General features: G+C 52.4%; 5 protein-coding genes across 5 annotated transcripts; 3 read left to right on the forward strand and 2 right to left on the reverse strand.

Moving 5' to 3' along the window:
• Positions 1 to 1,006: 1,006 nt before the first annotated feature.
• Positions 1,007 to 1,645, forward strand: CKM354_000256000 (uncharacterized protein; the record flags this gene model as incomplete). Its single annotated transcript, XM_044797721.1, has 1 exon — positions 1,007 to 1,645. One exon carries the CDS (start codon positions 1,007 to 1,009, stop codon positions 1,643 to 1,645), a length of 639 nt encoding a protein of 212 aa, XP_044653656.1.
• Positions 1,646 to 2,865: 1,220 nt separating this feature from the next.
• On the forward strand, positions 2,866 to 4,304 carry CKM354_000256100 (uncharacterized protein; the record flags this gene model as incomplete). Its single annotated transcript, XM_044797722.1, has 2 exons — positions 2,866 to 3,744; positions 3,801 to 4,304. The coding sequence occupies 2 exons, from the start codon at positions 2,866 to 2,868 to the stop codon at positions 4,302 to 4,304; spliced, it is 1,383 nt and encodes a 460-aa protein (XP_044653657.1).
• A 4,960-nt stretch (positions 4,305 to 9,264) lies between these two features.
• CKM354_000256200 (uncharacterized protein) lies at positions 9,265 to 14,552 on the forward strand (the record flags this gene model as incomplete). Its single annotated transcript, XM_044797723.1, has 2 exons — positions 9,265 to 10,614; positions 10,785 to 14,552. 2 exons carry the CDS (start codon positions 9,265 to 9,267, stop codon positions 14,550 to 14,552), a joined length of 5,118 nt encoding a protein of 1,705 aa, XP_044653658.1.
• Positions 14,553 to 16,967: 2,415 nt separating this feature from the next.
• Positions 16,968 to 20,078, reverse strand: CKM354_000256300 (uncharacterized protein; the record flags this gene model as incomplete). The annotated part of the gene is made up of 1 exon (XM_044797724.1): positions 16,968 to 20,078. One exon carries the CDS (start codon positions 20,076 to 20,078, stop codon positions 16,968 to 16,970), a length of 3,111 nt encoding a protein of 1,036 aa, XP_044653659.1.
• A 296-nt stretch (positions 20,079 to 20,374) lies between these two features.
• On the reverse strand, positions 20,375 to 22,849 carry CKM354_000256400 (uncharacterized protein; the record flags this gene model as incomplete). The annotated part of the gene is made up of 1 exon (XM_044797725.1): positions 20,375 to 22,849. The coding sequence occupies one exon, from the start codon at positions 22,847 to 22,849 to the stop codon at positions 20,375 to 20,377; it is 2,475 nt and encodes an 824-aa protein (XP_044653660.1).
• Between the last annotated feature and the right edge of the window lie 1,678 nt (positions 22,850 to 24,527).

Below are 24,527 nucleotides of genomic sequence, written 5' to 3' on the forward strand. Positions count from 1 at the left end.
AAAGAGAGGGAGGGAGGGAGGATGGGGCAGGTGTCGTCCGTCTCTTGGTAGGATCGAGACCAAGCAAATGCAAAGTGTGGAGCTCTGGTGCTGGTGGTGATGATGCCGCAGCGCTGCTTGGTTGCTGCGCTGCTTACTCGCCGCGAGCTCGACTGCCCGAATCGTTGCTTTCCCCGCGTCGTGGCTTGGGCCGGACCGACTGCCACGTTTTGTGCTACAACTCTCTGATGTACTCGTCCATGTGCTCTCCTGTTCTTCTGTCTATTGCTGCTGCAATTCCCTCTCCATCGCAGACTTTGCCATTGAGACCCAGAGGTGTGACGTCGCTGCACTCCACTCCGTCCAGCGCGGTCGTGCTCCACTGGAGAGGCTTGCTAGTCGCGGTCCTTCTGCGGTCTGCTCGGCTGTCCGCAGCATGCAGCATCACCGGCAGCCTGCGGCTCACTTTGACTTCACCTGGAAGCAGCATACCGCGTGCTCATTCTGTACTGTAGCTAGTGGAGCAGCGCATGGTCAAGGGACTACGCGGGCAGACATGGCAGCATGAAGAGCCAGGGATCCCCAGCCTTCGAAAAGCCCGAGACGACGATGCGTTGGTTGAACCTGTCGGGATTGCATTCATCTGCAGCAGACGGGCACCTCACACGTACTACTATTGTGTACATGCCGACTGCCCGGCGTTGAAAGCCTGGTATCATGGTAAAGCGCATCTTTTTCGTGGTGCCAGTTTCAGTGGTCTTTGCTGGAGGTCGGTCACTTCAGCCAGAAATATATCCGTCACTGCTTTCGAATGATTCCATGACCTGAGCTCAAGTTGGACGTAGCTGGGAGCGCAACATGACCTTGCTTGACTGCACTGGTGTCTGGTCTTTGGGCTGAATGACTTCGCGTCAAACTCGTGACTATCTTGGCATTGGATCTCCAATGGATGACTTCATCAACGACCTCTCTACATTCATCGTGTTCTACACTGCTCCCCTTCTTAACCGACGCTCCCACACTCATCATGGGGTCCGCATCATCCAAAGCAGCCAAAGCAGCAGGCTCTGCAGCGCGGAAATACCCAGCTCGCTCTCCCCTTGCCTCTGCGGCAACCAATTCTCCCGCTCCACCTCCGAATGCGACTACAACAAATGCAGCACCCCAGCACCCACTGCCGTCAACCGCAAAAACACCAGGCCCAACAGTACGACCCACACCGAGTGCAAGCGGATCTAGAAGTGAAGCCATCAACCTCGACGCCTCCGATCCCGACTTCGCCCAATCGCTTCGCAACATAGGTCCCGTCCAACCGAACCCCACCCTCTCACCTACATCAGCATTCAATCAAAACCCCGCCGCATATCAACCCGATCCTCGAACGAACCCCGCGGTCCTTGTGCTTTCCGCTCGATCAGAATTGGCGAACAGAGCCGACGCAGAGATTGCAGAGACGGGGATACGAGGGAGAGAGAATAAGAGGGAGTTCTTGGATGTGTACACCATCAGGCAGATTTTGACGTTTCGAGAGCAGGGCAGAAGTAATGATGCGATTGAGAAGCATTTGAGTTTGAAGAAGGGGGTTGTCGAGAGGCTGGGGCCAGAGGGTGTGTTTAGTTTGATACAGGAGAGTGGAAGAGCAGAAAAGGGTGTCCAGATGGTATGAGGGGGTGCCAAGATCAAACTTCTTGAGAGAGCGATGCTCGTGGGTGCTGACATAGAATGGACGGGTCTCAAGCGCAATGTGTCACGGTAGCCACCAGAGGCTGGCACCAAAATTGCCAGGTCCATTCTGGAGGCGTCTACCTCAACGAGTCTCGAAGACTCGGCGCAGGATACTTTGTGCTGCGAAGTGCTGCGAAGCACATGGATGCGACGCATTTCTGGCACCCAGACGGCCTGCACGAGGGAAAGGGATTGTCACTGGAGCCTCCCCGTTGGATTCCCTGGCTGCACCCGCAACCCACTGCGTCCTCGAGGTCTCTGCATCAAGGCGCTTGCAATTCCCACGGCTACTGCGCCATGCCAGTACGAGGAGGGGAGTTCGGGCACGGGGAAGGTTGAGCTATGCATCGCTGGCCGAGAGGACTAGTAAAATGTACAATGAGCGCAGCGCATGCCGCTCAATACTTTAGACAACAGATGTGAAAGACAGTTAGGCAACATTTTGGCACAAGAATACGAGGATGGCCCCTGATCTGCACCATGGTCTGGAAGGCGTGCTCAGATTTCGCTCGAAGGACGTGAGAACTAGGCTTCTGCGACGAAGTGTCTGCTCGAGGGCTTATGAGTGGACGAAGCTATTGCGAGCGCAAGGACCGAAGTCAGCCCTGGCTAATTGCAGAAAGCTTATCTGCAGCCTTACCGCAGTTGGCCCACTTCCGTTCATCGTTGTTCGTTTCACAGTAAACCTCTGTTTGCTGTCTCATCAAGAGAGTGACACTTGATGGTCAAACAGACCAACGTGGTCACCTGGTCACGGCCGCACCAGTTTTGGGGTTACACAGCAGAAGCTCCATCCGCGCAACAAGTCGGTCATCTTGGGCAGATTTTGCAATGCCTTTTCACGTGCAGACCAGCTGCGATGAGGTGAGGTATTTATCATTCACATCGAGCGCCTCAGCAGATGACAGTGCGGCTAGACTGCGCTTCGCTCCTGCCTTGCGGTGCGGCGGAGCCGTTCGCTTCCTGCTGGCGGCTCGGAGTCACGGCAGCAGGAGCAAACAGCATGGTGCTCATCACAACTAAGTCGCACCGTCAGCAAATCAATTCGCGAATCAGTCAGCGCTTGTTTGTGATCCCCTGTCCGCACCCTAGGTTGTAGCTCCAACTGCCGGCACAAATGCGACACTCCAGACCCTTTCAACACCATTTCTTCCCAGCAGCATGTGGTCGTACAAACCACTGCCCGGTGGAATGCACACCGGCCACAGGTGGAGCCTCCATCCTGTATTCTGGAAAGTTTGCTGCGCTCTCCTTCTGCTTCTGGTCATCTTCAGGGAGTACACAAATCCCGGCATCACCAGCGATTGGGCGCAACAACATCTCGGTGCGCCAGCAGCGACCGAGCCTCCAGCGACAGTTGGCTCGATCGAGTCCAAGCCGGTCTGGCCATCTCCGCCCGCATTGCCAGAATGGCAGTATACCTGGGCCCGCGACGGCAACAATCAAGCGCTGACCGCCAGCCAATGTGATGCCGCCTTTCCGGCCCTCTACCATGAGATCGACCGTGCTCAGCAACACTTCAGTGGGAAGAACATCAGCGAGAAAGACATCGCGCTGACCGGTGGCAATGATGGCGGAGTGAAGTTCTTGATCGTTGACTCTCAGGTGCGCATCGTGCAAACGAGAGGCTTGTTCCGGGAAGACTTCAGACATCGCATCATCGCTGTCGTTCAGCAAGTTGTGCACGCTGTTGTAGCCGCCGATGCAGCGGGCGAGCCAATCCCGAACATTGAATTTAGCGCTGTCGTTGACGATATTGCCGTGCTCAAAGAAGAGAATCCGGGAGCGCTCTGGTCTTTCACGAGGAAATCTGCGGACCCTCGACAGGACAATTTGTGGTTGATTCCCAGCTTTCACTTCTTTGGCGCACCTCCCGAGGCTGAGGGCTTTCGTACCATGCAGCAAAAGTTCAGGAGACATGACTCTCCGCTGGAGGAGAAAATACCCCAGGTCGTGTGGCGTGGCGCACTGTGGGTGAATGAGGCTGTGAGAAAGCCTTTGCTTCAGGTCACCGCTGACAAAGAGTGGGCAAATGTGTCGGTAAGTTCGATTTTCAGTCAATGGTCGATGTGGCGCAAATCTGACAAGTGATTCAGTCGATGGACTGGGGAAAGCCTGACACGGTAATCCCGATGGACGAGTTCTGCGAGTTCCGATATACAATCAACACAGAGGGCCGGTCATGGTCTGCGCGAATGACGCACCTCTTCAACTGCGATAGCCTCCTCTTCGTACACGATGTGGATTGGATCGCGCACTACTACCATCTCATAGACAGTGGCGTCAATGTTATTCACGTCAGTCGAGATTTCTCTGACTTGGAGAACAGTATTCTCTACTACAACGAGAATCTTGGAGAAGCCCAGCAAATTGCAGACGAGGCGAAGCGAACGTTCAGGGAGCGATACACCACCCCTGCTGCAACTGCATGTTATTGGAGGAGGCTGATGCGAACGTGGGCCGAAACTGTGAGCTTTGTGCCCAGAGTTAACACGACAAAGGACGGCCAACCGATGAAGAAAACCCGTGGCATCAGCTTCGAGGAGTTCATCGTTCACAAGAATGATGAGGACGTTCCGTACAAGCGACCTGGAGGCTGAGGTTGTGCTTGGACAACGAATAAATATTTCAATCCCACAATGAATGACCTTCTCAGGGCGCGTGGATCGATCATCGAAGCTAGAGAGCGAACGACAGTGCACTGCTAGCCAGTTACGTGCATTTACACACTTTGGTTCTCTACAACGAGTGTACGACCGAACCGAAGCTCAATGAAGTTCGTGGCGCATGGATGCGACCTTTCTCCGCATGCCCCAGAACCGCCGAAGGGTTCAAGTTGACTCGTCATCTTGAAACATTGAAACACCTTGATCCGACTGCGTGCTTCTTCGCTCGGGATATTTGATCACCCGCTGCACGTTCAGCATGCGCGCATCACTCCTGGCAACTTGACTAGCTGCCGCTTGTGCAGCGCGCACTCAAATGCTGACGTGTACTGATCATGCTGCTCTTTACGGGCATGAGGTTTTAACAATTGTCTTCCCACGTGCGAATACTGCTGCTCACGGCAGTGAGACCAGCTTGCTACAGATAAATCTGAAAGACATATTCACACCCACTCCTTACCTTCCTTTCGTCTCATGTCCTGCCGACAGATCATAGCAAAAGTATTTCTCTCCGTTACCAAGATCCCGATTCGCCTTTCTCTCTGCTTCAACCACTCATTTCCGATTCAAGGCAACCATCGAAGGATGCGTTCGAGGCTGCGGAGCAATAGAGACCGCCACAACTGCTGCCCATTGCAGAGATCGGGTAACAGCAGAATTTGAATGACCTTCGCTTGGTTCTATGGACATGAAGGCACCGCCTGATTCCCAGCTCCACAAGACACAAACGCGACCGAGCACAATGGTGTCGCGGCGGGTTCGTGTCGATACGCTCGTCGAGCGTGGGAAAGACGGAGCGTTTCAGCACGTTAAGTCGCGGCCCAACGTGTTGAGCGCTTCACACAAGCTGCCTACTAAGTGGATTCTGATGTCTGTCACTGGAGGACACGTCGCTGTGATGGCAAAACAAAGCAATCCTCTTCACAAATTGTGTCCCCACATGCCGGGACACTTAGCAAACAGACGCAGCTAGCCAATCTGCTCGCAACTATCGACAATTCCATCTGTCTTGGTCTTGTCAGCTCGGTCGCATGCTTGGCGAGAATGGTCGGATCTGGATAACGTGCTGTCGGCCAGAGTATTGGAGCAACTCTACTAGGCGCGACACGACTGATATCGAGGCTGGACACGAGAGTCGGCAGGACTCATCTTCTCCGACCCAAAGGATATTACAACTAGATTTTTCTGAAGCACCGGGTCTACGGCCCAGCCAAGCTACATACCGACACAGTTCCTACGACCGCAGCGACGCCATGGAGCCTGCCTGTTGTCTTAAAATCAAGAAATGGGTCGCAAATGTTGCTGCCACTTATTGTACTCTACTTAGATTGCGAGTGCTAGCTATTAGTAACTATAAAGACTCCGAGGAGCCGCTATATAAGATCAAGGCTGAATAGACTGCATAGAAGGCGGCGACGTAGAATAAGGCCGACTCGAGCGAAGGCTTAAATTCTTAGCTTTATATCTAAAAACTACGTAGTCTTATAGTTAGTTGCTATACGCTTACTAGTAATACTTATTATTAAACTAAGCTCCACTGGACCTGGTCTTTGTCAGCCTCTCCCTCCAGAACCTGATCCAGGAATGCAAAGCCCTCCCAGAGGAAACACACAGCTCTGACCACATCCCTCTCAGGACAACCCTCTGCATCAACCTCCAAGGGCCAACAGGAAGAGGCCAGAGAAAGCAGTGGAGAGCCGCCAACTGGGCCAGAGTCAAGGACCTTATAGCCCAGGACATTGACCAACTCAGTCAACTCCCACTTGACACAAGAGAACACCTGGACACCCTAGCCTGCAGAATACAATCCTCCATCCAGAGAACTATAGAGGAGACAGTTCCAACAGCCAGACCATCAGGCTATGCAAAGATGGCGTGGACCCAGGAGTGCAAGGATGCTACAAAGCTAGCAAGGAGAAGGAGAAGAGAATGGAGGAACAGCAAGACAGAATGGAGCCACAAACAATACCTTGAGGCATCACATGCCAGGAGCAAGGTTGTGAGGAGAGAGCAAAACCTAGCGTGGAGAAGACTAATGAAAGAGGTTACAGAGGACCCTAAGAAGATCTGGAAAATGGCCAAATGGGCAAGAGAGGGAGCAAACCAAGGGCACCAACTGCCACACTTCCCAAGCCTAGCTAACACAGAGCATAATGGAGACACCAACGAGGGCAAGGCTGCAATCCTAGCAAAACACTTCTTCCCAAACCCAAGGGAGGCAGACCTAAGTGACATTCAACACACACAACTGCCACCCCAATTCCAGATGGAGGTGGAGGTCAACCTAAAGGAGGTAGAAGGAGTCCTCAGAAAACTGCCTAGCAACAAGGCCTCAGGACCTGACCAAATACCAAACCTCCTGCTCAAAGAATGCAGGGAACAACTTGCCCCAATCCTAGCTAAACTCTTCACTGCATGCCTGAGGATGGCATACCACCCTAAAGCCTTTAAGCACTCTACCACAGTGGTGCTCAGGAAACCACAGAAACCAGACTACACAAAGCCAGGAGCATACAGACCAATTGCCCTGCTCAACACAATTGCAAAGGTCCTAGAAGCTATAGTTGCCAAGAGGATGTCCAAAGAGACTGAAGACAGAAAGCTCCTCCCAGAAGAACAGATGGGTGCTAGGCCTGGCAGGTCTACCACCTCAGCATTGGACCTTATTACTGAACAAGTAAGAACCATTTGGAAGACTAGGCCTGGAGCAGTTGCATCAATGCTCTGCCTTGACATCTCAGGCGCATTTGACAAGGTCTCCCACCAGAGGCTGCTCCACAACATCAGAATAAAAGGCTTCCCAGGACATATTGTTGGCTTCATCCAATCATTCCTCCAAGACAGGACCACCTGCCTGAGGCTAGGAGGGTTCATGGACCAGCCAAGGCCCCAGAACACAGGAATCCCCCAAGGCTCCACCTTATCCCCAATCCTCTTCCTCTTCTTTGCCTCTACCCTGCTCCCAACACTGCATGAAGGGAACACCTCAGCAATGGGGTTTGTGGATGACTCCAACATCCTCACATACAGTATGTCCACAGAGGAAAACTGCAGGCAACTGGAGAAAGCCCACCAGAAATGTGAAGAATGGGCAAGGAGACATGGGGCAGAGTTTGCACCACAGAAGTACCAGCTCATCCACTTCACCAGGAGCAGGAAACACAACCTCAAGGCTACAGTCCAAATCCAGGGATTTAATGGGGAACCACTGCCTTCACTCAGGCTCCTTGGGGTATGGGTGGACACCAAGCTCAAATGGGGCCCACACATCAAACAGGCAGCAACAAAGGGAGCCCACCAGATGCAATCACTCCAGAGGCTGTGCAAGTCTACATGGGGAGCATCATTCCAAAGAGCAAGACACCTGTATACAGCAGTGGTAAGGCCAGCAATCACCTTTGGCTGCCAAGTCTGGTCCAGCCCAGAGGGCACACAAGGCTACTGCAGGAACCTCACCAAGCCTATTGAGAAGGTCCAGAGGGAGGCCTTGAGGAACATTACTGGAGCATACAAGTCAGTTGCAACAGCTGTCCTAGAGAGAGAAGCAAACATTGCTCCTCTCCACTTGTACACCCAAGACCTAGCCAGACAAGCATCCAAAAAGCAAGAAACACAACCTGCATACCAATACATCAAAGACAGGTGCAGGGAGATCCAGAGGCAAGCACAAGCAGGAAGGAGAACAAGGAACCCTGCAACACCAACCCAAACCAGACAGGAGGAAATCCTCCAGCTGGTCCAAGGCCAAGAGACAACAATGCAGACACACCCAGGCTGCAAGGCATGGTGGGCAAAACACCAGTGGGACAGGAAGTGGGAGAAGGACAAGGAAGAAAGAAGGGCTAGGGCAGGAGGAGAACAGCCACCTGCATGGAGAACCACCACCTCCTCTGCCATAGGACCAAGCCTGCACAAAGGACTTACCAGACCAGAGAGCACAATGGTCACACTCCTGAGGACAGAGCACATTGGGATGAGGCAATACCTCACCAAAAGGAGAGTCCCAGGATTCACACCAGACTGCGAATGTGGGCAGGGGCATGAGACACCAAAACATGTATGCATATTCTGCCCCAGGTGGAGGGAGAGAAGACACCTTTTGTTCCAAGAAGGAGGATCTACAAACTGGAAGGACCTAGCAAACACAAAAAGAGGACTGCATGCTACGGCCAAATGGCTAATCCAAGAAGGTATCCTAGAGCAGTTCTCACTTGCCAGAACAGAGGTATAGGAGGGAAGGGGAAGAGAGAAGGGAAAGGATAGGACCTGGTGAGAGGAGGACTCGCTAGAAACCTAGTATTGTCCGAAGGAAAACAGGAACGAAGGAAGCGGCTACGCAGACTGCAAAGTAAAAGAGAACGCGAGGGTTTTTCGAAGGCTTTTCCCTCGACCGAACTATATAGAGCGTGCTGCTTACTCTAGTTAAAAGAGGTAGACCGGCGTATAAGAATTATCTATCTATCTATTAAACTAAGCTCGATACGGATCGTATAAACTTTAAACGAAGCGATTAGATCTCGATAAAATATAAGCTCTATGTTAGGTTTTAATCAACGGGAGCTGATGACCTAAGATCTCACTAAGCAGAAGCTTAAGCTCGATCGGGATGTCACGGGCTGGGCCCGTAGACATAAGACTGCCTGGAAGTCGGCGGAAGTTAGTAACGCCGGCCCCGGCTCACGTGCGCGGGAAGCACGGGAGCGCCTGCACACTTGTACGCTCGAAGAGAGAAAGCTCTCCCTTCCTCTCTTCGAGCTACGTCCTGTCAATTCGGGCTACCCATATGGTAGCGCAGAGCACCTGAGCCCTGTCCGTAGCAACTGTACCTGTGTCAACCATACCTACCTTCCTGCTAGCCTCCGCCCGTGACACTACGTAGCTCCTACCTTTAGGTATGGCTGTCGACCGCCCTCTACCTCCGTTCCTCCCGGAAACCGAGTCTCAGTTCTCTGAGCATGCCGCTACCCACCCGTCCCTCTGGTACGCCTATTTCCAGTCCGCCTACCGCTATATCGACGAACACGATAACGGCCAGGATAAGCTCGCGAACGAGCTTGTCCGCGAACAAATCCGCGCTTCCGAGACCCAAGAAGCCCTCCAGTCCGCCCGTACTGAAATCTCTCAACTACGTGCCGTTATCGACTTCCAGAAGAGCTCGTATGAAGAGAAGGAAACGAAATTCCGCGAGGAACTGCTCTTAGCAAAGATAGAGGTCGAGAGAGCCCTCCACCTCGCCCAACCTATCGTACAAACCCCGCCGTCCCTACCTGCCGACACGCGCGCTAAGAAGAGCGCAGATCCTACTCCGCGAACGACTCCGCCTACTCCTGCCGCACCTACCGAGTCTAGCCAACGATCTGAGAAGCTACCCGACCCAGAGAAGTTTACCGGCGACCGCAAGGACCTCCGCCGCTTTGTCTCTCAGATACACGAAAAGATGTTCGTAAACTGCGACCGCTTCGCAACGCCCCAGTCTCGTATATCCTACGTAACAAGCCGCCTCTCTGGGATTCCTTACTCTCAGATCCTACCGTATATTAAGGACGGGATCTGTCAACTTCCAGACTACCAGAACGTTCTTCAGATTCTCGACAACGCCTATGGAGACCCGAACCGTGTTAATAATGCCCGCGCCGACCTGTTCCGCTTCCGCCAAACTAATAAGGACTTTGCTGCCTTCTTCGCCGAGTTTCAACGCCTAGGACTAGAGGCTGAGATGACCGAGGAATCTCTCTCGACGCTCCTCGAACAAGCCGTTTCGAACGAGATTAAACAGATGCTCGTCCATAGTCCTCCACCGACGCGAGAGTACCTCAAGCTCGCCGCACACTTGCAAGACCTCGAGAACCGTCGCCGGTACTATAACCAAACCCCTGCTATCCCGAACCCCCGCACCTTACGACCGACTACTCCGCCTGCTGCCCGTAACGAGAAAACCTACGCCGCTGCTATTAAAGAGAGGTCGCCCGATCCTATGGACCTCGACCGGTTTAAGAGGAACCAGAGGACAGACAAAGAAACCGGAAACTGCTTCCGCTGCCACAAGCCAGGCCACCAGGTGAAACACTGCACCGAACCGGACACCCGCCCTTCCTGGAAACAGTTTAGCGACGAGCAACGACGCGCAGAGAAGCGGCGGGCTAACGAGACCACCCGCACCGCTTCACCCCTCTCCTCTCGAGGACGATCTCCCCCGCAGTTACCTCTTGCCCGTAGTCCGTCTCCGAACACGTCGGAAAAAGGCGTACGCTTGGTAACAGTCGCTACCCGGCGTTAAGTGTGCGCGAGGCCTTACCTGCCCCCGCAACTAGCTACCGACCCTGCGTTCTACCCGACGTTGTTCGGAGTAAGAAGCATTGTTTACCCTCTGAATTGTCTTCTGGATCCCCGCCTACTGCTCCTAACCCTCTAAAGAGAGAGGTTTTCCGTATTTCTGCTACAGCGCTTAGGGTGCCACATAAGTTTGACCGCTCCGTTTCCCCAAAGGTTCAGTTTACTACCACCGTTAACGGCTCCGAAATCTCCGACTACGCCCTACTAGATACCGGCTGCGAGGCTTATGGCCTTATCGACCTGCAGTGGGCTACTGAGGTAGGCCTACCTATCCAGACTCTCGAGAAAGAGGTCTATATGTTGCCTGTCGACGACCAGGAGGGAGAACGCGAGTTCGCTCTTAAGTACGGCACAGTCTGCGCCCTGCGAATCGGCGAACATACCGAAAAAAATGTTGTCTTTCGCCTTACGAAGCTAGGCGGCTGCCCGATGATTCTTGGCTATCCTTGGATGGAAGGCCATAGCGTGAATCTTAGCCCCGCTAACGCTACTCTATTATTTGACAGCCCGTACTGCCAGTCACACTGTAACGTCTCACTAGTCCCCGCTAAGGTTAAGGTCTATACCCGGAAGGTCCCCCGTTTAGCTACCCGGAGGAAGAATAAACTCGTCGACGTCTGTAATATCTCCTTTCGAACCGCAAGCCTCTATGCTGCACCGAAGTACCAGAGGAAAGGCTACCGCCTCTGCTATACGACGATCGAGGACCTGCAGTCGATATTTACCTCCGAAGAGAAAGCCGATATCGAAGGACAGCTGCCCGAGTGCCTCCGCGACTTTAGCTCTGTGTTTTCTCCGAAGCTAGCCGACCAGCTTCCTCCACACCGCCCGTACGACCACGATATTAAGCTAAAAGAGGGCGCTGAACCGCCATTCGGCCCCCTCTACGGGATGTCTCGAGATGAACTACAAGCCTTAAAGGAGTGGCTCGACGAGAACCTCAAAAAGGGCTTTATTCGACCAAGCTCCTCCCCAGTCGCCTCACCTGTCCTGTTCGTTAAAAAGCCCGGGGGTGGCCTACGACTCTGTGTAGACTACCGCGCGATAAATGAGCTTACGGTTAAGGACCGATACCCGCTCCCGCTAACGACCGAGACTCTAAATAATCTTAGCGGCATGAAGTACTTCACAAAGATCGACATTATCTCTGCGTTTAATAATGTCCGTATGAAAGAAGGGCAAGAATATCTTACTGCCTTCCGGACCCGTTTCGGACTATTTGAAAGCCTCGTTATGCCTTTCGGACTCACCGGCGCGCCGGGAACCTTTCAGCGGTTTATTAACGACACTCTGCGCGAATTCCTCGACCAGTTCTGCTCTGCTTACCTTGACGATATCCTGATTTACAGCCGGACCCGAGAAGAACACGAGAAACACGTCCGGGCTGTCCTGCAAAAGCTGCAAGATGCAGGTCTCTACGCAAAGCTATCGAAGTGCGAGTTTTTCCAAAACGAGACTAAGTTCCTAGGGATGATCGTTGGCCAAAACGGCATCCGGATGGACCCCGAAAAGATCCAGACAATCCAGAACTGGCCCGAACCGAAGAATGTTACCGACGTCCAGTCCTACCTAGGGTTTGCGAACTTCTACCGCCGCTTTATACGGAACTTCTCGAAAATCTGCCAGCCGCTCACAGCTCTTACGCGCAAGGACACTCCGTTCGCCTGGACTCCCGCTTGCCAGAAAGCCTTCGACGACCTAAAGCAAGCCTTCGTAGAAGGCCCGATACTCGCCCCGTTCGATTGGACTAAGGAAGTTATCGTCGAGACCGACGCCTCCGACTACGTGTCCGCCGGGATCCTCTCCCAATACGATAACGAAGGAATACTACGACCTATCGCCTTTTTCTCAAAGAAGCATAGCCCTGCCGAATGTAACTACGAGATCTACGATAAAGAGCTGCTTGCTATTATCCGCTGTTTCGAAGAGTGGCGCCCTGAACTCGAGGGAGCCGAACACCCGATTAAAGTCTTGTCCGACCACAAGAATCTGGAATACTTTACGACGACAAAGCAACTTAACCGCCGTCAAGCGCGCTGGTCCGAATTCCTGTCCCGTTTCCGCTTCCAGATTACCTACCGACCAGGGAAACAAGGCCAAAAACCCGACTCTCTAACCAGGAGGTCAGATGATCTGCCTAAAGAGGGGGATGAACGCCTACAGCACCAGAGCCAAACGATCCTAAAACGAGAAAACCTCCCTGCCCCTAGGAAACAAAAACGAGTATCGTTCTCCGACCAGGTTACGATCTATACGCTACCTACGCCGGAACCGCAGCTATACGCCTTCCCAATCCGAACAAGGGAACAGTCCCCGCCGAGGGACGCTGTTAGCGCAGTACAGATCCCCGAAGAGCTCCAGGAAACGATAAGGCAAGGATATCGAACCGACGAGACCCTCTGCGAGATAATAGACGCAATACGAGAAGGGAAAAGCCGTTACCCGACGATCCAGCTCGCGCAGTGCGAGCTACGAGAGGACCTGCTCTTCTACCGAAACCGACTCTACGTACCGAACAACGAGGAGCTTTACGACCAAGTTCTCCGCCTCTGCCACGAAACCCCAGCTGCCGGACACCCTGGAAGAGCCCGCACGTACCAGATCGTATCGAGGGATTACTACTGGCCAGGTATGAGCGCGTATATCCGCCGCTGGGTCCAGAACTGCCATGTCTGTAGTAGGATTAAGCCTAGCCGACAACGTAATCGAGGACTCCTACAACCGTTACCGACACCCGACCGTGCCTGGGATTCGATCTCGATGGACTTTATTACACACCTGCCTAAGTCCGAAGGGTTCGACGCTATCTTCGTAGTCGTCGATCGCCTTACGAAGCTACGCCACTATGTCCCATGCCTTACGACCGACGGCGCCGAAGAGATTGCTCGCCTGTTTGTTAAGAATATCTTCCGACTCCACGGGAAACCGATTAACATTGTCTCTGATCGGGACGCCAAGTTTATGTCTGACTTTTGGAAACACCTTACGCGGAAACTAAGGATTACCTGCTCCCCATCGACCGCCTACCACCCGCAGACAGATGGCCAGACCGAGAGGCTAAATGCAGTCCTCGAACAACACCTGCGTGCGTACGTTTCGTACCTACAAGATGACTGGGTAGAATGGCTACCGCTAGCGGAATTCTCAGCGAACTCAGTATTCTCCGAAACTACCGGCTTGTCTCCGTTCCTAGCTACCTACGGTTTCCAACCCCTCCTAGGAACCGAAGTCCTACAGCATACGACCGACGCCCCTGCGAGTCGAGAAGCAGAATCTTTCGTCGCAGATATGAAGGCGATTACCGACTTCCTAAAGGCCGAGACCAGCCTCGCACAGTCCCGATATGAAGAGGCTGCAAATCGGCACCGTAGCGCCTCACGCAAGTTCTCTGTTGGAGAAGAAGTCTGGCTCGACGCTAGGAATATCAAGACCCTCCGCCCTACGAAGAAACTTGACTGGAAGAACCTAGGCCCGTTCCGCATTCTTGAGGTCAAACCGTATACCTGCCGACTAGACCTGCCAGCGACGATGAAGCTGCACCCGGTGTTTAACAACGATCTGCTTACTCCTGCCGCGAACAACCCGCACGGCTATCAGCGTACGCCCCCGCCGCCGCCCGTTATCGTCGACGGGGTCGAGGAATGGGAAATCGAAGAGATCGTCGACTCGAAGGTCGACCGCCGCGGCCGCGGTGGCAAAGAACGACTGCGTTACGTAGTAAAATGGAAAGGCTACGACGTACCGACTACAGAACCTGCCGATACGATTATCGAGGATGTGCCACACCTCGTCCGGAACTTCCACCGCCGGTACCCGCTCAAACCAGCGCCCCGCCAAATGCCAGTGTAAAGAGCAAAAGTCGGCACGACGTTGAGACACCGCAGGTACTATCAACGTTATGCATAGCCCGTCGAGGGTTCGAACCTCGAGCGTCAAGCATGGCAACCGAAGAGACAGACGTTGTGTCTCTCGGCCTACACCTGTGCCCCAGACCAACTGGACGAGCTGACTAAGCACGATTCCTGCCGCCATATAACGCCTGAAATCCGTTAGACGCTGCAGACTTGCGCTAGTATACGGCTGCAGCGATAACCGCCAGAGGTTACACGAGCCCACTTAAGTCGAAGATCTTCCGCGCATCCAGACCCCGAGAGAAGTCACATGACTTCTTGGCACGCCCGCCTGCTCCGCCAGCTACCCCCTCCGACCTGTCGCGACCCGAACGTACATCCAACGCCGCTGCCCCGAACCGACTCGAACGCGTACCCCCGAGGAGATTGCCCCCCCCGCCGAGAATGGCTATATCTCGCCCGTCGTCGCCGGGAAAATTGTCCCGACTTCACCGCCCACCTGCACATGACCCCTACTACGCGCCTATACCTCGAACCGCTCGAAATCCGATACTCGGTTCCTGCCCCCAACGAGGATTGAACCCGAGGCCCCAGATTCCTGCTGGACAATCATAACCACTGCACCACGGAAGCAACCTGAATTCTGAAGAGTCATATTGGATCCAAAATCCTCTGCCTGCGACCAATCAGACAAACTGACTATAGGGGTCCCCGCCGGGGGTTCCTGTAAATTGAGGGGCTGCATATGAGACTGGCCTGACCACCCAGTGACTCTAGTGCAGTAAGAGGGCCGTCCTGACCACGAAGAACTGTGTACAGTAAAGCTCCGGTGTTGTCTTTGGATCCTGTGTACTAGTCGCAGCAACGATGGTGGATTGGGTTCCTCGAGCGGGCTGTACATACCAAAGGCGATACCGTGGAAGGCTCCTGCTTGCAGGAGCTAACCTGTTTGCTCCGCTGTTGCAGAGTATCTGTCCTGTTTTGTTCCGCCCTCGGGTAAGACCCGAGGAAGAGGAGCTGCACGCTGCCTAGGAAGGGAGTGCGCTGCACTCGCCCTATTTTGAAAGAACGTGACTCGGAGCGTCACTGCTAGGAAGGGAGTAATGTCACGGGCTGGGCCCGTAGACATAAGACTGCCTGGAAGTCGGCGGAAGTTAGTAACGCCGGCCCCGGCTCACGTGCGCGGGAAGCACGGGAGCGCCTGCACACTTGTACGCTCGAAGAGAGAAAGCTCTCCCTTCCTCTCTTCGAGCTACGTCCTGTCAATTCGGGCTACCCATATGGTAGCGCAGAGCACCTGAGCCCTGTCCGTAGCAACTGTACCTGTGTCAACCATACCTACCTTCCTGCTAGCCTCCGCCCGTGACACGGGATTTGAGCTTGTCGGGTAGTCTAGAGGGAGGCAACGAAGTAGGAAGGTTCACTTGATTCCAATCAGTGAGATAGAACAGTGAGTTGTACGCGATGACTATCTAGAGAGGCGATACTCATCGCTGCTAAATACAAAGGAGATGTTCCCTTAGGACAGAGCATCGCTCTGTCCTGCCTCTGTCTCAAGAGAGAGACCCTCTGCAGAGGCATCCTCCTCTGTTTCTGGTGGTTCTCACCAAACAGAGTAGGTCACGTGGGTGGGTGTCTTGGTCCCAGGCGCTGTCTCCACCAGGGTCATCCCGGGTGTGATTGGTCCGTGGTGTTCCTGCGGAACCAGACCGTAACACCATCCCCCATCTAGGTTAGCTTCGTCCCGAAGCTTAATAAGGTCCCCGCGTCAGTGTTCGTCACCTTCAGCGCGATGTCTTCCTCTTCTCCTTCCCGATCCAAAAACCGTATCCGGGGAAAATCCACCATCGAACGTGAAGAGCTAGCGAACGATCTTGCCAGCGAGGGAATAGAGATGGCGCCTTGCACCAACTGTCAGAAGGCCCGTGTGAAGAAGGGTGAAGAGAGGCCGCGCTGTATCCTGGGTGCGCGGTCGAAGAAGTGTTCGGAGTGCGTTCGGAAGAACTGCAAAAGTTGTGACGTGAGCCTGTCGTATGCTCAGTGGAAGCGTCTCCGGGAGGCGCGTGACAAGTTGCGTCGGGAGATCGAGGCTCTCGAGGAGGAGGAGGTAGAAATCATGCAGCGTCTGCAGGATCGCCGGATGAAGAAGATTCGCCTTCGGAAGCAACTGCGCCTTGCTGAGCGAAGGGCGGAGGATAAGACCGGCGAAGCGCTGGACGAGCTGGAGGCCGGAGAGCCTCCACTCGATGAAGCTTTATCCGAGGAGCCCACGGTCGAGATTCCAGAGCTCCCTTTTCTCCACGGGATGCTTGAGATGCCTCTGGATTCGTGGGAGGCAGTTTGTGGTCCTGATTCTGAGATTCCCTGGTCCGATGTCCTCGCTGGGTCGTTTCCGAGGGAAATTGCTCCTTGTCTATGATTCCCTCTTCCGGTGGAATTTGTGGAGGAGCTGTTTGCAGTTGCCGAGACTGGATTTCGGTTCCCAGGTATTTTCTGATTCGGGGTATCCCTTCCACTTGATAAGGTATTTCTGACCCCTTTTCTCTAGGATCCTTTCGACTTCGAACTCGTCTTCTTCTTCCGGCTGGAAGTGGAATGTTTCTTGGCATGGTGTTTCGGCGTCGGCGGGTTCTAACAGAGATATGTGAAATACTGGGTGGATCTTTGCATCTCTTGGTAGCTTTAGTCGGTAATTGACTGGCCCTCTGGCTTCGTCAATCAAAAATGGTCCGACCTTGACTTGATCCAGCTTTTTGGTCTTTCTTCTTGTCCTAAGATTTTTGGTGAGGAGATAGACCTTATCCCCTTTCTTAAGCTGAGGTGCCATTTTTCTTTTATCTTGCCTGGATTTGGCGATTGTTTTTTGTGAATCTTGGATGCGACTCTCGAGTTGTTTGTGGATGTCTTTCATGTCCTGCGTCGCAACCATTGCTCTGTCGGCCTGGGGATGACTATGTGGGTCTCCGAACAGGTTCGGATTTCGTCCATAATTCGCGAAGAATGGCGTAGCCTGCGTAGTCTCTGATTTGTGATTGTTGAGTGCTATTTGTGCCATGGGGAGCAGTGTAACCCAGTTGTCTTGTGCGTGATTGATGTAGTGTCGTAAATATTGTTCCAGGGTCTGGTTTGTCCTTTCCGTTTGCCCATCTGTCTCTGGATGGTAGGCTGTAGATAGTTTGTGTTTGATTCCGATCATTCCGACTAGTGTTTTCCAGTAGTTTGACGTGAATAGTTTGTCTCTGTCGGTAATAAAGACTTTCGGGAATCCGTGGTATCGTACCAGTCTGTCCATCACGAGGTATCCGAGTTGTTCTGCTGTGTATCTTTCGCTTGCAGGTATGAAGTGTGCATATTTGGTGAGCCTGTCGACCATGACCATGATCATGTCGAATGTGTTTTCAGTGACCTTGTCTTTCGAGGGTGGGAGTTTGGTAATAAAGTCCATTGTAACTTCGTCCCAAGGTTGTTGCGGCGGAGTCCTGAACTGTATATGTCCGTATTTCGCGTGTCGTTCGGCCTTGTTTCTTTGGCAATGCTCGCAGCGCTTGATATATTTAAGTACCTTTTGCCGCATTTGTGGAAAGCTGAAGCTTCTCTGGATAAGCTCTACGGTCTTGGTTGCTCCCGGGTGTCCCTTCGAGGGATCGTCGTGATGTTGTCGTATGCATTCTTCTTCTCGGTCCTTCGGTACCTGGTATTTTCCTTGTAGTATTGGAAACTGTTCCTCGGTGTCGTTGAGGATTCGCACTATGATGTTGAATTCTTGTGTGTTGGCACTAAGGCTTCCGTCCGGGTTGGCCTTGAGAACTCGTTGTTGTACGGGTTCTTTTCCTTCCATGTAGTCGACTCTTCGACTCAAGGCATCTGCTCTACCATTCTCTTTTCCTGGAGTATAGCGGATTTCGAATTTGTACTGTCCGAGCAGTTCCGACCAGCGGGCCTGTCTTCGGGTCAGTACTTTAGTCGTAGTGAAGTAGGTCAGATTCTTGTGATCAGAAAGAATCGTTAGTCCTGGTGCTCCTTCCGCGTAGTAGTTCCAGTGTTGCAGTGCTGCAACGATGGCTAGCAGTTCCTTGTCATGGACATCGTAGTTTTGTTCCGCGGGTGACATTTTCCTTGAATAGTAAGCCACTGGGTGTCGTTTCCCATCATGCATCTGTGTGAGGCATGCTCCTATGGCTAGATCCGATGCGTCAGTCTCGATGTAGACTGGTTCTTTCGTGTCAAACATCATCAGTACTGGTGCTTCGCAGCACATCTGTACTAGCTTGTCGAATGCTCTTTGATGTTGTTGTTCCCATTTCCATTTGAGGTCCTTCTTTGTAAGGTCTGACAGTGGTGTGGCGATCTTGGAGTAATCTTTGATGAACTTCGGATTGTAGTTGGCTAGTCCAAGGAATGATTGCACATCCTTGACTGTCTTCGGAATCGGCCATGTTTTGATAGATCCGATCTTTTCCGGGTCGATTGCGATTCCTCTTGTATTGATGATGAAGCCAAGGAATTTGACTTCCTTCTTGTGGAATTCGCATTTCTCGGGTGCTGTCCGGAATCCTACTCGTGAGAGTCTTTCGAATACGCCTTGTACTTGTCGTTTGTGTTTCTCGAGAGATCCTTTAGTATAGACGAGGATGTCGTCCATGTATGCGATGACGCATATATCGAGCAGGTCTCTGAGAATATCATTCACCATCTCCTGACAGGAGGCTGGCGCGTTGGTCAATCCCATTGGCATAACCGTGAATTCGTACAATCCGTAGCGCGTTCGAAACGCCGTCTTCCATTCTTCGCCTTCCGCCATGCGGATAGCATAGAATGCGTCTCGTAGATCGATCTTCGTATACCAGTCTGATCCGGTAAGTCTGTCCTGTGATTCTTCGATGTTGGGTAATGGATATCGGTTCTTGATCGTGATGTCGTTGAGTTTCCTGTAGTCAACGACGATTCGTGTCTTCCCGTTGGGCTTTGGAACGCCGAAGATAGGTGCGCCTGCACTGGACCTGGATTTTCGTATCCAGCCCTTGGCTAGCATCTTGCGTAGCCATTTATCTTCTTCTTGGAGCGCATGTTCGGATTTCTTGAATAGTGGCACGAATGGGGGCTCCGTTCCGGGTTTCAGGTTGATCCGGTGATCCCATGTCTGGTGTTTAGGTAAAGCAGTGATGTCTTCTACCTCTTCAAAGAGTTTCGCCCATTTTTGATACTCCTTGGGGATATCGGGTTCCGAGGCCGTATCCTTCGATGGTGCGTTACTTCCATCTGTTCTCGTGACTTGATTGTTCTCCTTGCCATCGTGAGTAACTGTCCGAGTTGGGCTCGATCGTTTCGTAGCTCCGGGCGACTGGAGTGTCATTTCGTTGATCTGTCTCCTAGCCTCATCTATCAGTGAACTCTGTCGCTGCATAGGGTCAATGTCGATAACGCAATCGCATTGTTCAAACCTGAGTACTCCTCGTCTCCAATCGATGATTGGATTATGCTTTCTCAACCAAGGTATGCCTAGTACGATATCATGACTGGCCATGTCAGTGATGTCTAAGACAATTTCCTCGTGGTGCTGTTGGATAGCAAGTGGTAACGGAATGGTTTCTCGTTCCACGCTTGGTAACGATGATCCGTCGACTGCGATCAATTCGTACCCTTCGTCCTTCGATTGGGTAGCTATCCCATATCGCTTCACAAATGATTTGGAGGCAAAGTTCCCGCTCGCTCCAGAATCAATCATGGCTTGGACCTTGTGTCCGTTGACGGTAATGTTGGTGCGAAAGACTGATGTTGATGCTTGAGCGCTTTCCGTGTTGCAGAACTCTCTTTGGACGCTCATTCCTTGAGAGTCGATCCTTTTCCCGACTGGGTCTCGATGGTAGGTGTTCTATACCATTCTCGGATCTGATGTGACGTGTATCTGATCGTTTCGTGTATTGTTTTCTCCTCTGGTGTTTCGATGCAAGCGTACATCGATTGACATTGTTGTATCTTGGCATATTGTTCGGAGATTCGGCGTATGTTTTCTCGTGCTGAGTTCGGCACGATTTCTTCGCTCGGTGTGACATATCCAAATGGTGTGATCGTGCTTCCGATAGGGACGAGTTCTTGTACGAGCGACCTAAAGTCGTACTGTACAGAGACTCTTGGTTGGTTCCAGAGCTTGATGCGAAGCTCCTTGAGTGCTCGATCAAATTTGGTAGGGTGTAGGTATCGCTTTCCACCGATTCTCGGGAATATGTCTTCCTGTCGCATAGCCAGGAATAGCATAACCTTGCGCATTATTCCTGCTTGGGTACACGTGAATGTCGTGATTTCGTCATCCGGGTCTGATTCTTCATCGGATGATTCTTCCGATACGTCTTCTTCGTCTGCGGACGAGTCTTGCCCTTCCTCCTCGGAGTCGATTTCAGGAGGGATATTCTCTTGGTTTTCTTGGCAAGGTTCGTCGTCGTTTTCTTCCTCGGCGAGTCTGAGGTGTGGTGCTAATTCTTGTAGCTCCTCTGGAATAGGCAAGGGCCTACTTCCGTCATCATATCGCCGGATTGGAGGATCTTCTTCCCGGATTGGTTCGATCGGGAAGAAGTTGTTCTCCCTCTTGGAAGGGATGTGGGTTTGGCATGTGTCATCGTAACAGAATCGCCAGTGAAGGCTTCCGTGTCCGTGACGTTCTTCCCAGCGGATCTGTGTTGGGATGCTTCGTCGTTGCATCATTCCGAACGTCCGTTTTGTCGTAGGTTCTTCGACCATTGCATCCCTTAATGCTTCGAGTTCGTTGGTGATTCTTCCGTGCTGTCGGACCAGTTCCTTGAATCGGTTGTATTCTTGATCTGACCACAGCCCGGTCTTTGAGGTGAGGGGGTGCATTTCGTTCTCGATCTCGCCTATCTGTCGGTTGAGCCGATCGAGTAGTATGAGTTGGTCGTCTTCTTCGGTAGTCGCCTCGTTCTCTCTCTTCCGAGATATCATACCGAAGGTCCTTACGTCTCTCTGGGTGCTATCGGAAAATTGACTTGCTCGGATCTGTCGATTTATTTCTTGGACAACCTTGTTCCTTTCTCCCACGATTCTATTGTGGAAGTCGCGAAGTTTGTGGGTTGACTCGGTGCGTTCTTGTCCTTGTGTTTTGAGCGAGTCTTCCTTTTCGCGGACTAGGTCGATTAATCGATCCCATTCTTCAAGTCGTTCATCGAGGTTTACGTAGTCCTGCTCGATGTTCTTTTCTCGTGCAATCCATTCTGGCGGGATTGGTGTCTTTTCCGATTTTCGTTGTATCATGCCTAGAAGTCGGGCCTCCTGAGGGGAGTTATTGTCGTTATAACCTCCTCGTCCTTCTTCTTTTCGTTGCATCGTGTTGATGGATTGTCGCTGCACCATGTTCTTAGAACGACAATCCTTCGCAAAGTGGCCTGGTTTGCCACAGTTGTAACAAGTCTTATCGCTACCTTGTTTCTTCTTGGGTTTGCCCTTTGGCTTGCCTCTTCCTTTGATCTTTCGACCTTTCTGGGTAGCGTCGAGTTCCATTGGTTGGGGTCCGTAGTATGGTTTGTTGGACTGGTTATTCGGCTTGGAATGGTATCCGCGGTTCCTCCCATAGTCTGGGGTGAACCCGGCCGTTCCTCCAACCTTGGAGTCGTATTTGCGTTCCAGTGCTCTCTCGTAAAGCCGGTCATCGATCTCTATAGCCGCTTCGGTCAAATCCTTCAGGGTGTCGAGTGTTCCTCCGTGGTTCATCAACTGGTCCTTGACCGAGTCTTTGAGTCCACGTCTGAACATCGTCATTAACGCCTGTTGGTCCCATCCAGTCACCTGAGAGTGTTCCTCGAACTTGGCTGCGTATTCGGATGCTGAGGTACGTTGCTTGAGGTGCTGGATAACCCTGATCGCTTGGGTTACCTCGTTCGAAGATCCGAAGATCTCCTTAAGTTTGATCTTGAAGGTCGTGTAGTCCCTGAACATGCCGGTGGGATCCTGTCGTCCCTCGCTGTCCAGATAGACCTTGAGGTGGGGTTTGATCCAGTTCTGTGCACTACCTCTGAGGTACGTGCTGGCAAAGACAGTCTTGAGGTTTCCTTCGACGGGGTTGAACATGAGGAACATGTCCATCTGGTTGACCCAATCGTCGAACTTGTTCCGATCTCCATAGAAGTGGTCAGGCTTCGCTGGTTTGAAGCTTCTCAGTCTTGGGCCACTATCTTCATCGTCGGAGTCATCTGGTGGAGTCGGTCTTGGAGGTTGGACTGGCTTGCTGCGGCTGGATCCTGCTTCGCTGGGGGCGGGATTCCCCCTGGAGCTTCCCGTGGTAGACATCCTTAAGGGCGTACAAAGCTGTTAGGTTTTAATCAACGGGAGCTGATGACCTAAGATCTCACTAAGCAGAAGCTTAAGCTCGATCGGGATTTGAGCTTGTCGGGTAGTCTAGAGGGAGGCAACGAAGTAGGAAGGTTCACTTGATTCCAATCAGTGAGATAGAACAGTGAGTTGTACGCGATGACTATCTAGAGAGGCGATACTCATCGCTGCTAAATACAAAGGAGATGTTCCCTTAGGACAGAGCATCGCTCTGTCCTGCCTCTGTCTCAAGAGAGAGACCCTCTGCAGAGGCATCCTCCTCTGTTTCTGGTGGTTCTCACCAAACAGAGTAGGTCACGTGGGTGGGTGTCTTGGTCCCAGGCGCTGTCTCCACCAGGGTCATCCCGGGTGTGATTGGTCCGTGGTGTTCCTGCGGAACCAGACCGTAACACTCTAGCCCCGTATCTAGTAAGTACGTCGGGTTCTCTACTAATAAGCTAGTACGAGAAATAAGGCAAAGATCTCTATTCTATAACTAAGATTTGTAATTAACTTGTTACGGTTCGAGAGCACAGCCGCCTCGACCTCCACGCTCATTGGCTCAGGCAGCGCCCCACTCGAAAGCCACTCACTCCAGAGTGGATGATCGGGAAGACACGACGGGCCAAGGAAAGCACAACAACAGGGTGCCTGAGGCAACGAGGGCCTGGCTGCACCCGATCATTCCTTGGCAGTGCTGAAGTGATCAATACTCACTCGAGGTGATGATTGATCACGACTTCTCGAGCGATCCCAGAACATCTGGGATTCTCCTTTGTATATAGCGAGCGATGAGTATCGCCTCTCTAGATAGTCATCGCGTACAACTCACTGTTCTATCTCACTGATTGGAATATTGAGATCCCAACTTCGTTACACTTCAACTTCATCCGACAAGCTCAAACCCCGATCGAGCTTAAGCTTCTGCTTAGTGAGATCTTAGGTCGTCAGCCTCCCGCAGATAAACCTAACATAACTCTTATTAAGAGTACTAGAAATTCGTATAAAGGCTTTAACGAGATGGTGTTACGGTCTGGCCCTCGCGGCCACCCGCTGGCCAGTAAGGAGAGAAACGAACACGGGAGGAGCCGTGCTCACTCGCCAAGGAGTGAGCAGAACGAGCAGAGTGAACGGAGTGATCACTCGGGTCACTGCGGTCGCAGTGATCAGGATGATCACATAGGTAACAAGGAACTATATAGACGACGCTCCCTACCGTAGGATAGGAGCCTCGTGCTCAACTCAATACAACTCTCTTGGGGTTATGTTACAAACCTTTCAGGACCTTCTCTGATATACCACGAGGACATTGCGAGGATCGACACTTCCTAGGCCACCCCCATATTAGATTAGGGTTAGGCTGCCAACGGACCGGCAGGACGTAACAACTTTGAGCACCAAAAGCCGAAGGGAAGCGCTATCGATCAATGTCAAGAAAGACTCAGGACGTCGCCGACACGAGAAGTCCATCACGACAACAGCTATCGACTGGAATCACGGAACGAATGAGCAACATGTCGATTAACGGAAGCGGGAAACAATCGACTCCCACTATGAGCACAGCGGGCTCATACGAGTCAACCCACGCACCTAAGATATCCACGCCGGAGACGTTCGACGGGACTAAGGAGAAGTTGGAGAGCTTCCAGCTGCAGGT

Source organism: Cercospora kikuchii, assembly GCF_019650295.1.
Source record: "Cercospora kikuchii DNA, contig_00002, whole genome shotgun sequence".
In the NCBI taxonomy this organism is placed as follows: Eukaryota; Fungi; Ascomycota; class Dothideomycetes; order Mycosphaerellales; family Mycosphaerellaceae; genus Cercospora; species Cercospora kikuchii.